Consider the following 13,052-nt stretch of genomic DNA (forward strand, 5'->3'; position numbering starts at 1 on the left):
GCGCCACTCTGAGAGTTAGACTGCTCTCGGCAGTTCCCAGGCAACCTTCCTGAGCTGGGAGCCTGGGAGTTATGGAAACAGCCATCATCGATAAGCAATTCTGCTGAATTCTCAAAAATTCAAAGATAAAGAAAAAAATGTTTTTTTGTTGTTGTTTTCTGTTTTTTTTTTTTTTTTTTAAACAAAGCTATAAGTATCAAGAACAGATACTTTGAAAGTAATACAAATAAGACCAGCTTCTGACTCTGGAAAATTTGCCTTGAGATGTCCCCTTTGATGCAGGCGTGATTTTGAAGCATGTTGTGCAACTTCTAGGTTTTGAGATTCACCTGTTGTTTTTGGTCAGAGCATGCATTTTGCTATCTTCACCATCTTCTATTTGATGGGGGCTTGTTTTGTGGTCCGTGCGTGGTCTGTGTGGGTGCAGCTTCCATGGATGATTAAAAACATGTCTTTGGGGGCGCCTGGATGGCTCAGTGGTTCAACGTCTGCCTTCTGCTCAGCTCATGATCCCGGGGTCCTGGGATCGAGTCCCATGTCAGGCTCCCTGCTCAGCAGGAAGCCTGCTTCTCCCTCTCCCTCTGCCCTGGCTTGTGTTCCCTCTCTCGCTGTCTGTCAAATACATAAATAAAATCTTAAAAAAAAAAAAAAATGTGTCTCTGGCTGCCGTTGGTAGCACCACTCCATATATGTCAATCGGGCTCTGTCCTTTGGTTGTAAGGCTCACTTCCTCTCTGTCTTCACTGGTTTTCTGTCCGACGGGACCATCGTCTCATGAAGGATTGAAATGCCCCAGTTTAATTGTGGATTTATCCGTTTCTCCACTCAGCTGTATCGGTTCTCGATTCCTGTATTTTGAGGCTCAGACGGTTGGTGCATACACTCTATCAGTCTTCGCCTTTTGACTGGTGTATTTGCGATCGACGGGCTTCATGCACCAGTGATCTCAAGTCTGGTACTTCATTACCTGTTTTGTTTCCTCTGGTCCTTTTCTTGCTCTCCTGTGAGTGACTCCCGTGTGCTCTCCTGTCATTGACTTGGACAGCTTTTCCATTTTGGTTTATTTGCAGAGTGTTTGGTATATCCCCTCATCCAGTTTCCTTGGTGGTAGTGTGAGGAATACAGGGGTGACTCCCAGGGTCCGCTGCTCTCGGCAGCCCCCATCCTGCAGGCTTCTGCAGTGCCTCATCTGGGGTTGTGAGAGGCACGAAGGACACCAGGAAGTTCACTGCCACCCGCCACACTCTTCCTCACATCCTGAGGTCCCCAGGCAGCCTCTGCCTTGTTCTCTACCTGTCAGCTTCTGCGCTTGCTGCTGTGTGATATCCAGGTCCTCATGAGGGACAGGACCTGGCAGGGTTGGATCTCCTCCAGCTCGGAGGAACCAGCATCTGGTCTCTGACTTTTTAATCACAACCTCACAAGCCGGTGGGTCAGGGAACACTGCCTACAGAATATGGAAAGAAAAAAAAATTACACCCCAAATTTGGTCCCAAATGAAGATGCTGCCATCAATTAAACAAGCCATAGAGATGACTTATGTTGGATGTGTCTCAGAAACCCACCATAGACATATCCTAATAAAAAAGAATGCCCAAGGATGTCACTTGAGAGGTTAATCAAAAATAAGATCACAACCATATTGAATCCACAGAATGAATAAAAGAACTTGATGAACATTGGTCCTAGGGAAGCATATGGGTGCGAACGTTTGCACGTGTGTGACAGAAACATTAGTTGAAGGTCAAGAATGACTGATGCAGTAGAAGATAAAGAAAGTGAAGCATAATTCAATAATGACATGCGTGTGCCGAGAAGACCTTGGACATTTTGAAGTAATTGATATCAAAGTGCAAACAATGATTACCTCTGGTTGGTTCTGAATTAGACTAGGACTTATTTTAATTGGACTCTTTCTTTCAAAGCTTTTTACAGTTGATGTCTATTATTCAATAAGACTAATGACCTTAACACTGAGGGGAAAACATCTTTCATCCAGGAGAGACTATGAGGAGGGAGGCAGAGGGGCGTCTGGGTGGAGCAGTCCGTTGAGCGTCCGACTCTTGCTTTCAGCTGAGGTCGTGGGATCGAGCCCCACGTAGGGCTCCATGCTCAGCCCAGAGTCTGCTGGAGATCTTCTCTCTTTCTCCCTCGGCCTGTGCTGCCTGCCCGAGTGTGCACGTGCTCTTTCTCTCTCCAAATGAATAAATTAATCTTTAAAAATGCAAAAACTTAAAAAAGAAGAGAGGAAGACAGAAAGAAAGCCATTGATAGACCTCTTGGAAAGTTCATAGATTTCTCTTAATACTCTGTTGGGCCAAAAGAACATTGTCGTCCTTCGGACCGCACCGATGACTCACAGTGAATTAATCAAAAGAAAACAATGGTTGGTGCGTAGATGGATGCTAAGGCAGGTCTGTTCATTTGGTGGAGATGCCTACACACATCTGGGCCTTGATACTTGCAGAGATGTACATTTTATAAGAGGAATGGACCCAAAAATGACTGTTGGATCGGAGACAAGTTAAGTATCTTCTATCATAATGGAGATCAGACAAAAGCACAGATGTGCATTTTTACAAATGACAGATATACAGAGTCTGGAAACCATGATGAGAATAGTAAATGAGGAGCTAATGTTACACATTTATACATTGCTGTGGGCCAATCCTTAGAAAAGCCAGAATATAAATGAGGAGAGTAATCAAACAAAGATCATTCAAGTGTATTTAGAATTTGCATGTTGAAACATTATTTCTGAAGACCTGTGACATTGCCGCCCCAGAGCCCCTTCCTTTCCTTGAGGGCTGAAACCGCAGTGGCTCCCGGGAGGGACCTGGACCCCTTGCTAACATTGTCAGCCCCAGATGCCCTCACAATGCTGTTGTCACCTAAATACAGTTCTGAGCACACACAATACAAAGGGACTAACAGCCCAGTTACAGAGATTGTGCATTGCAACAATGTGGTTTTCACAGAGAGGACATCAAAGGCTATACATGATTTTTCTAGTTTGACAAAAAAAGGATAAACTGGGATCCAGAAAATCAGGGTTGTGGTCTTACTCTACTGTGTTCGGCCCTAGAGAAGTCGACAGAACTTCCCTGTGCCTCGGTTTCCCTCCCCGTGTTTCCCGCCCCACCACCTCTTGCCGCTGCCCCATCTCTAAGTTGAGGGCTGTCCCAGGACAAGCACGTGGCAGGGCGCCGATCTGTGAGACGGGTCGTGTGCCCCCTCCGTCTCCGTGCATCTGTGCCAGGAGCTGTGATTTCTGAAGTTCCTCTTTTAAGGAGCAGCTGGCAGGAATGTGAAGGGTGTGAGGTCGCGTGTGGACTCTGTGCTCTCCCTGCCGCCTCTCCTCGGAGGGTCGAGGGAAACTCGGGGCTCGCAGGGAAGAAGAGGGTCGTCTCCTCTGTGCTTTCTCCTATTGCTCTGTCACTGTGGAGAAAACAGGCCCGCACGGCGCTCTCAGTTCCCCCACCCCTTCTTGCAAAATACAAAATCTCAGCACCTGTGTAGGGAGGTGTCATTTGGATGTTGACGTACGTATGTTCATTCCTACAGAGCTGCTTCTAGGGAATGTAGGGATAGCAAATTGCAGGGTGGAAATGAGCAGCTTGGGCAGCTTTGGTAACCCTAGCAGCAGCCTGCGCCAGGGTTCCTGGTGAGCACCTGCCTGCCTCTTGTCTGCTTTCAGGTCAAGGGGCTGCCTGCCAGCCCAGCACTGGGCACTGCGTGTTGTCATCGGCGCCCGGTCCTTCCCCAGGGTCCCTCCCCACCCACTCCCTTCTTGGTGCCGCCTCCTCTGTGTTCTCCCGTGAGTGGACTGAGTCCCACTGCGGAACGGGAGCTCTGCAGGCGTGAGGGGAGGGGCTGCCTGTCTACGCCCATCTGCAGGGGCCCGACGGGGGGAGCCTGTTGAAAGGGCATGTCAAATCGCTACAAAACCCCAAGGAGACGTCGTCATTGTCGTCTGGAGCCCAGATTTCTCTTGCTCAGAGCAGAGCATGATCAGGATGTTGTTGATGCAGCTCGAGACCGGCTGACCAAATCCGGTGGTAAATGCCCAGTGGGACTCGAGACTCTGAACGCAGGTGGAAGGGTTTTTCTGCTTATCCGATGGCTTCTTCTTAAGCACGGTGCTGTACGGCCCTGCCTTTCTCCATATCTTATTCTTCAAAGAGCATTCGTCACTTTCACCACAGCCATCAAGATCTGGTGGGATGGTGGCCTTTTAAGCAGGGACCCAGGACCCTTCTGCAGCCTTGAGCCCTGAGCTGGAGGGCTGCCCTCCAGGGCCATGAGGACTCCCCCACCAGCCCAGGAGACAGCCACGGAGCATGCAGACTTCTTCCAAAGACTGTATTTAAATATTTACTGTGTGTAGAATATGTAAATAGGAGGAGTCTTGAAAGTCAGCCCTGGATGGAGAGCTGTGTCCCCCCGAGATATGGAGGCACGGAGGCCCCGGGAGGGGAGGGCCAGCCGCGGTACTTGGTGGGGTTCACCAGCTTTGTCCTTCTCACACCCAGTGTAGGCAGACCCCAGAGCCAAAAAAAGGGCGGGATGGCTGGCGCGGCTGCTTCTCTCCGGCGGCCGGTTCTGTGCCGTGCGTCATCTCCTCTCCCTGCTGCTCTAGGGAGATGCTCACGGTTGTGCTTGCGTGTTTTTGCCACCACCGTGTCACGTGTGGAGGGAGGGTTCTCGCTGCCCTGTGTGCTGGCAGGTGAGTTGAAGACACCCACAGGCCTGGGACCCTGCAAGCGTGGGTCCTGCCCGTGTCCTGCCCGTGTCACCGGCTCAGGACAGTTGTCACCATTCTGCACTGCTGTTGTGGCTTCTGGAAGACCCGGGTGTGTCCAAGCTGGAACTCTTCACAGGGTTCCGTTTGCCCCAGTTCCTGAATGCTACCGGCTGACTAACAAAGATAGTCACGCAGCATTGTGCCGCCTTCTGTATCATGGAAGTCATCATCTGGTGACCGAGTGAGAAAAACGTATCCCAGAAACGTCCAGACCAGGGGTGTGACACTTGGGGGACCGCAGGAGCCGTGGCTCACTTCCCGGGGCAGAGGGCCACATGCAGTCCCACCTGCTAGAGAGAGGCCAGGGGAGGCCAGCACAAGTCCAGCACCTAGAGCCAAATGAAGGGCACAGATTCATCACAGAGGAATGAGGAGACAGAAGCCAATCCCAGAGCACTGTTCCCAATCGTCCAGCAAGGACCCTGCCGTTGAAAGTAAGGAAAGATGTTTATGCAGCCTGATCCACAGAAAGCGATCACAGTCGTTGCACATTCTGTAACGGAACATTGGCAGAAGCGCTTGCTGCTTTTTGGTGCAGAAGGAGCCGGGCAGGGACATTGGACTGGCAGCTCCCCCGTCTCCCTCCCACCGTACAGAAATGTTCCCTGGAAAATCAGACATGTGTGTGCAAGAGAGGTGCGTGGCACGCTGGTGGGTAAAGAGGGGTGGAACCTGCCGCTGGGAGTCTGGAACCCCAGCTACAGGCTGCCAGATGTGGGAGGCTTTCTCGGTGTCTGCTCTCGAGATCTGGCTTCTGCAGATGGGGGAGCTCGCACGGATGAGACAGAGCTGCTCTGTAGGAATTTGCGCACGTGCCTGACATCCTGCACCACAGACAACACGTGACCATATGTGGCTCCTCATTGACACCGGGATACTGGCACCTGGTCTCTGCTCACTAGTCTGTAAGGGCTCAGGACCCGAGGACCGTCTTTTCCTTCCCTTCATGGTGTTCGGAGAAGGACATCATCACCGAGCAGCCGTGAGGAGGGAGTGGGCTGGACAAAGAAGCACAGATCTTCCTCGACGTACGACAGGCTTTTGTTCTGATAAACCCATCTTTAGTTGGAAATATTGTAAATCAAAAATGCACTGAACACAGCAGCCTCCCGAACACCGAGCTTAGCCCGGCCTATGATACGCGTGCTCAGAACACTTCATGAGCCGACACCGGGCAAAACCCTTGGCTACAAAGCTGATTGTATAATAAAGTGCCGACCGTCTGTGGTGAGTGACTGGATGCTGTACTGAGGGTGAGAAACAGAGAGGCCGTGTGGGCGCAGGAGGGCGGTCGGGGCATCGGCTGTCCACCCTTGGGACCATGCACCTCCCGGGTAGCGTGCTGCCCACCAGCATCCCGGGAGAGGACGTGGCGCATGTCACCAGCCCAGGAAGAGATGCCTTTCAGAATTCCAAGTACAGTTGCCACTGCACGTGTATCCCTTTGTACTTAGTACCTGTACTTGTGCACAGTACTTGTACTGTGAACTCAAAAAGTGCTAAGTGGATTCATGTTAAGGCGGGGACGTCTGTATAGGAAGAGGCAGGGCAGGCCCCCAGGGGGAGAAGAGAGACACGGTAGTCACCTGGTTTTCCAGGGGCAACAGTGGGGCCATCGGATGACATGAGAGTTTGGACGTCGTCCTACAGGTGTCTTATATCTGGGTGAAACATATGGGCTCTGTGTTTCTTTCTGTTTCTCTGCGGGAGTTCTCTGAAGGGACTGGAGGGGTTTGGGGATACTGAGGAGAGGCGAGCTGAGAGGCAGGGCATGTCCCCCTTGTCTGGGGCAGGGTGTGGTGTGCGGGATGGGGTCTGGCACTAGGGCATGGAGGTGGTGGGAAGTGGCAGAGCCTGACCTCTTCTTGGATGTGTGGGGAGGGGACGAAGGGGAGGGAGGCTGATGTAGGTTTGAGTCTCATGACTCAGAAGATGACGGGGACATGAATGGTCCTTCCAAGCAGGTGGTGGGAAGCGTAGGAGCAGGCTGAGTGAGCCCAGGTTCTGTTTGGGATTTGACGCTCCTGTCAGGTGCATAAGAAACACCTGGGACCGTCAGGGAGGCCCGAGGAGACCCAGGGAGCTCTTGAAACTGCAGGGTACAGAGAGCTCGGGACTCCCAGAGGAGGAGGAAAATCCAGCTCCGGAGGGAATCCTGCTTCACCCCAGGTTCATGACCCCAGCTCAGTCCTGGCACTCTCTGGAGGAGATGCAGACCCCATGGGGCCGCACCCTCACTTCCAAGCTAGCGACACTCCCAGGAGCCCAGGCCACCCCCAATTCTGACCAGTTGGGTGTAGTTTGAGGGGTTCCGTGACCCACCTGGCTCGAGGGTGCACCAGCATGCCTCACGGGGCCAGAAAGCCCTATGCTTACAGTTAGTGGGGCTGGTCTGGGGGAGACCCAGACTCCCACATCCTCTTTCCCTGAAGTCCCAGAGCTCAGCAGGCCTGACGCTCCGACCCTCAAGTCAGGTGATAGCCTTTGTTTTTTGAACTTGACTCCTCCGACCAACTTTACCTTCCCAGACAGCCTGAGTCTGTGTCCTGGGCTCCATCGCCTTCCTTCAGCTGTCAGAAGGCATCTGCACGCTGCCTCTTGCCCCGTGTGTGTACATGTGTGTGTGCTCGCACGCATGTGTGCACACACGTGCGCGTGAGCACACACACACACAGGTTAGACAATTCCAGGATGCATCCACTTTCCTAAAAGAATCCAGTTCTTGAGCCCTCGTCTGCTCCCCACACGTCCTGGACATTTTCTCATTGGAAAGTTCTCATTGCCCTGATCAGCTAGGAGCCACGCACAGCACTGCACCTACACTTCGGCTGTTTCCAGATCCCAGCGGGACACTTGCCGCATTCCCGCAGAATCCCGCGGTTCTGCAGGCTCCGTCGACAGTCTGTGAGCTTCTGCACAGCCCCCGACAGAGCTGGTGGCTGCAGGTCACGTGCCGGACTGCCCGCAAGGCTGCCCATGACTCTTCTGCCCAGGAAGAGTGAGAGCTGGCATGTGCTGAAGGGACGGGGGTGGAGGGGTAGAGATCAAGCTCAAGGGAAGAAAGACGGATGGGAGAAAAACAGGTGGACCCCCTGGTCCGGTCCAGAGGCAGAGGGTCAGGACCGTGCAACTCGGCTCAGGACAAATATATAAATCTCGCCCAGGGTCTAGGGAAGCACCCGGCCGGCTTTCTGCACACATGGCAGGAGCCTGCGGCAGAACATCAGGGCAATATTAATTTAAAGCCAAACAGATTGTTCTGGAAAACTGGACAGTGGGGTTGCTGAACCAGTGGCTTCCCCTGTCCTTTCCACTGGGAGGGAACTTGCATCAGGGAGTGGCAGAGCCCAGGATGGAAGGGGAGAGGCTGGCAGAGCGAGAGAGGGGAGCAGCTGGCACAAGGCTGAGCGACGAGGCTCTCGGGGAAGGACGAGATTTGGAGGACTCCGCTCTGTTCTGGGTCCGTGCCTCTTCCTTTATTCATATTCCCTCGTACCCCGCGGCGCTTCGGTAAAAATTGAATATGACTTCGTAAGAGAATGCAAGCCACAGGTGGCGGGCTGCACTAAGTGAGTGGAAGCGGAAGGGGAACGCAGGAGTGGCCCGTGGCGTGGGGCTAGGATGTGCTCCCGTGCGGCCACACACTTAGCTCTGCAATAGCCCATCCGAGAGGGCAGCGCCGGCCGGTCTGATGTCTGGCGATAACCTGAAACTAGCTGTCGTTTGCCCGGGGTTATGGAGTCCATGGTGCAGTGTGGACCAGCCTTGGCTGGGGTGGCGGGGGGGACGGCATGCCGTGTGAGGTCATGCCCCGCCTTTGTGACAAAACCATTATAATTGATAAGTTGGCGGCAATTTCTCCGTACTGGCTGATGTCCTACGTGGAGGCCAAGCCCCCGAGAGGCAAGCAGAGTGAATGCAGACAGGCAGCTCCGCACACCAGGCTGGACCATCGAGATGGTTCACTCTCCTATCGGCCTAGACTTGGCTTTGGCGAGAGGGTGTGTTTGCGTTTTGCCCCACGTTCCATCCAATGATCCCCTCACATACCATTGTGTCGTCTCGCTGAGTCTGTGTCTCCCTGCAAAACATGGCTAATGACGGACTTATGCCCAGGGATGTTTCTGAGGATCAGATCATAAAAGGTCAGACCAGCACCTGCCCCTCCAGGCACGTGCGAGACCTGCCGGCTGTTCCTGTCACAAGCCTGCCAGGTGCCTGCACAAGCCAGTAGAGAAGAACGGTGGCGTGTGCCCTTCTTGGCACCTGCGGGCCTGGACAGAGCAGCCCAGAGCCGCTGTGTGGGCACCGTGCGTCCACCTGCCGTGCCGGGAGAGGGCTCGGGGGCTCACGTCCGGCATTTGTCTTCTGCAGGAATAACGCTGTACAGCCAGCCGTACGGAGGGGCCTTGCTGAACGAGGACAAGATGTGAGTTGAAGGACATCTGGGTGAGGACGGCCCTGTTGATGGGACAGAGTCTTTGGGTTGTTTAGGGGGGCTTGGGATCGCCTTCTTCCTTTGCCCTGGTTTGGGTGTTTCTTTACCAAGTGTGAAGACCGGGTGATTGCAGAATGCGCCTTGACTGAGCCCGTCACAGGCTCCACTGTGTTTCTAAGTAAACTTGTTCTACACGCATGATCTCCCTGGAGCTCAGGGACCCCATGTCTTCCAGATGCTTTCTGGGGACACAGTCTTCTTTGAAGATTTTATTTATTAAGAGAGAAAGAGAGAGAGAGAGCTCGAGCGCACGTGCGTAAGCTTTGATGGGGGGAGGGGCAGAGGGAGAGAGCATCTCAAGCTGACTCCATACTGAGCTTAGAGCCCGATGTGGGGCTCGATTCCAGTACCCTAAGGTCCTGACCTGAGCTGAAGGCAGATGCTTAACTGACTGAGCCACCCAGGTGCCCCTAGAGAATTTTTAAATTTAATTTTGTTTGTTTGTTTGAGAGAGAGAGAGAGAGAATGAGAGAGAAAGAGAGCATGAGAAGGGAGACGGGGGAGGATCAGACTCCCTGCTGAGTAGGGAGCATGACGCAGGACCCAGTCCTGGGACTCCAAGGTCATGACCTGAGCTGAAGGCAGTTGCTTAACCAACTGAGCCACCCAGGTGTCCCTAGACAATTTTTAAAAGCAATCTCTGTACTCCATGTGGGGCTTGAACTCACAACCCTGGGATCAAGAGTCACTCACCCCACCGACAGCCTACGGAAGGTGGAGGGCGCTTCTGCCTGTTTCCTCCTTTTCCCACCTCCCTTTCCTGTTGCACTGATGACTAAGCTTTGGTCAGACATCGATAGTAGGCAGAATTAGTGCAGTGCACCCTTGAACAACTGTGTTGGGGCGCTGACCCTCTGCACAGTAGAAAATCTGTGTATAACTTGACCCCCCCCAGGACCTACCAAACTGAGCTGGAGATGCAGATCTGGTCGACAGGTATCCTCTCCCCGAGGTGTCAGGGAGGCAGGAAGCACGAGGTGGTGTCACCTCCCCTCCCTGAACTCATTCTCAGCTTCCCCCTTTAGCGGTCTCTGACACTGGCCACAGCTCTGGCCGTGGGCTCACTGACGAAAAGAGGGTGCCAGGCAGTGGACGGTTGGTGACGAGCCCCTTCTCTCCGTGGGCCATCTGAGATGCTGTGTGTGTGCTGGGCACTGCTAAGGAGGGGTAACGGGGTAGTGTTCTGATGAAGATGTGACCAGGAAGGTGCACAGTGTGCGTCATTACAATTACAGGCGCACCTCCCTCTGGTACGAAATCATTCCGGTATTTGGAGAGAGGAAATTCAGAGATGGGCCAGCCACCTGTGGAGCTGCAGCCAATGCCCCTTCCAAGTCCCGACAGGGGTCCCGACATGGGTGGGGCCTGGATGTGGACGGGGGTCCCGTGTCACAGGGGTCCCCACAGGGGTGGGGGTCCGGATGTGGGTGGAGGCCGCAGCTCACTATGGACCCCACGCTGAAGATGTCTTTCATTTTAACTGGGCTCAGTGGTCAAGAGTAAACCTTGGAGAAGTTTCTAGAAGCTGGCAGAGCTAATCCATGCCGGAAAAGTCACCGACGGCATTTAGGACAGACTTGTCAGCGTGTGCTGCCCATCATCGGCTCCCCACGGGGGTTTCCTCGGCTCTTCTCCTCGTCGCCGGTTGTTCCCAAGGGAAAGAAGACCCGTGTCCTTCGTGCGCCACCTGACGCGCTGTTCTGTCTTGCCCGCAGCCTGGAGAGCATCCGCCAGTGTGGTGTTGCGCTCTGCATCGTGCTGGGGTTCTCCATCCTGTCTGCATCCATCGCGAGCTCCGTGGTGAGGGACAGGGTGATCGGAGCCAAGAGGCTGCAGCACCTCAGCGGCTTGGGCTACAGGACGTACTGGCTCACCAACTTCCTGTATGACATGGTAGGCCTGGGGAGACGACATCCCGGGGGCCTGCGTGCCGCCAATCTGTGTGTGTGAGCGTGCGTGTGTGCGTGTAGGAAGCAGTGCCTCCCGCTGTCCACAGGAGAAGGTATCACTTCACTGCTAAGACCTGGTCTGACTGAGTCTCCGTCTATCATTAAGGTTGGCTTTGTAAGACAAAGGATGGCCAGCCATGCCCTCCCTGGAGCTCTGGGAGCTCAGGGACCTGCCCAGACATGCAAAGTTTCTCCTTGGGAGGGTGACACGGTGATCACATTAACTACACTCTGTTCACAGGGGTGGGACGGGAGAGGGTGAAGGCCCTCCGAGCTGACCTGCGGGCCCCCTCCAGGCTGACCGCAGCCTGGCCCGTTCTGCAGGGGTGCCGCTTTCCAGGGGACGTCCTGCGGGCTATTGTCTTCTGTTTTCGGAGGACAATAGCAGTGGCCTCTATTCCCTGCACTTGTAGACATTTAACAGGGATCAAGTTCAACGGCTACTTCCGTGGCTGCTTTGAGTTGTCCGCATTGTAGGAAAGCAATCGTCTGTCCTCATCAGTACGTCAGTGTCCTGCGCCGCCACACCTTCTGTGTTATGGCGTGTAGGGACCCAGCTTGCCCTGGGGAGGGAAAAAGGGGGCTTCAAGATAGTAAGAGGTGGGGGCCGGTTTCTAGGACCCCCAGGTAGGGGGGACCCAGAGTCTCCCAGGCCCCAGCCAGTCTCCCTTTTTTTAGCAGTCCAGACTTTATGATCCTTTCATCCCTGTGATTCCTGCCTGAGGTTATGGGGGGGGAGGGGAGGATTATCTCTTTCCTGGTTGACCGTATTTTCATCTTCGTCCAATCATTTCTGGATGACCGCTCACTTAAGAGATACGTTTGAGGGTCTGCTCGGGGCAAGGTGTGTCCGCGGTGCAGGGACTATAACAGGGAGCAAGGCAGAGACGTTCTCTGCCCCTGGAACTTGTATTCTCACAAGAGGAAGCAGGCCTTAAACCAGGGGTTCAGGAAAGGGCTCCCATGGAGTCTACATGAGGAGGGGCTCCGAGAGAGGCCCCGGGGGAGAGTGGCGGGGGTGTGGGAACCCTGGGGAGGGCACCCAGCGAGGGTCAGAAGGCAGGTGAGGAGCCTGTCCTTGAGTACAGGTGTGCCCAGAGGCCACATCTCCTGGAAGATGGGAAGGTGGGGAACGGTGGTCAGCGTGGTTTCCCAGTGCGGCCCTCAGGACACATGGCAGATGGGCAGCTTGAACCGCTGACGTCTATCCCTCCCAGTGCCAGGGGACTGGATATCCCAGATCCTGGCGTGGCGGAACCACTTCCTCCCCAGGCCTCTGCCCTGGGCGTGTGGCTGGCGTGTCTCCCCATGTCCTCGCGCGTGTCTGTGTCCTGCTGTCCTCTTATCACAAGGATGCCGGGCCTGTTGAATCAGGGCTGCTCTGGAGACCTCGCTTACCCTCCTTGACCCCTTCAGAGGTGCGTCTTCAGACCCAGTCCCATTCTGAGGTCTGGGGGTTCAGCGGATGCGTGGGGGACAGGGGCACAGCCCAGGCAGAGCTGGGCCTCCACTGCTGCCCGTGTTTCATCTGCAAACTAGCCGAAGTGGACGTGGGATGCCATCCCCTGTTCCTTGTCCCCCAGGTCTTCTACTTGGTTTCCGTGAGCCTGTGTGTCACCATCATCGTCGCCTTCCAGTTAACAGCGTTTACTTTCCGCGAGAACTTGGCAGCCACGGCCCTCCTGCTGGTGCTTTTCGGGTATGTGATGAGAAACACGGCTGCAGAATTACGGTTTGTTTTCTGGAAGAGAACCCCCCCGGGATGGCTTTGAACCTGCCGCCGGCTGCATGATTTTCTCTC

General features: G+C 54.3%; 1 protein-coding gene across 1 annotated transcript in view; it reads left to right on the top strand.

The window, feature by feature from the left end:
- Nucleotides 1-13,052, top strand: part of ABCA13 (ATP binding cassette subfamily A member 13) — a 323,477-nt gene that overhangs the window by 230,540 nt on the left and 79,885 nt on the right. Inside the window, exons 49-51 of the mRNA XM_032305346.1 lie at nt 9,179-9,233; nt 11,018-11,195; nt 12,835-12,950. Coding sequence (XP_032161237.1) covers nt 9,179-9,233; nt 11,018-11,195; nt 12,835-12,950 — 349 coding nt within the window. The remainder of the gene's footprint in view (nt 1-9,178; nt 9,234-11,017; nt 11,196-12,834; nt 12,951-13,052) is intronic.

The sequence above is a fragment of the Mustela erminea genome, chromosome 11 (genome assembly GCF_009829155.1).
Source record: "Mustela erminea isolate mMusErm1 chromosome 11, mMusErm1.Pri, whole genome shotgun sequence".
NCBI classification, from domain to species: domain Eukaryota; kingdom Metazoa; phylum Chordata; class Mammalia; order Carnivora; family Mustelidae; genus Mustela; species Mustela erminea.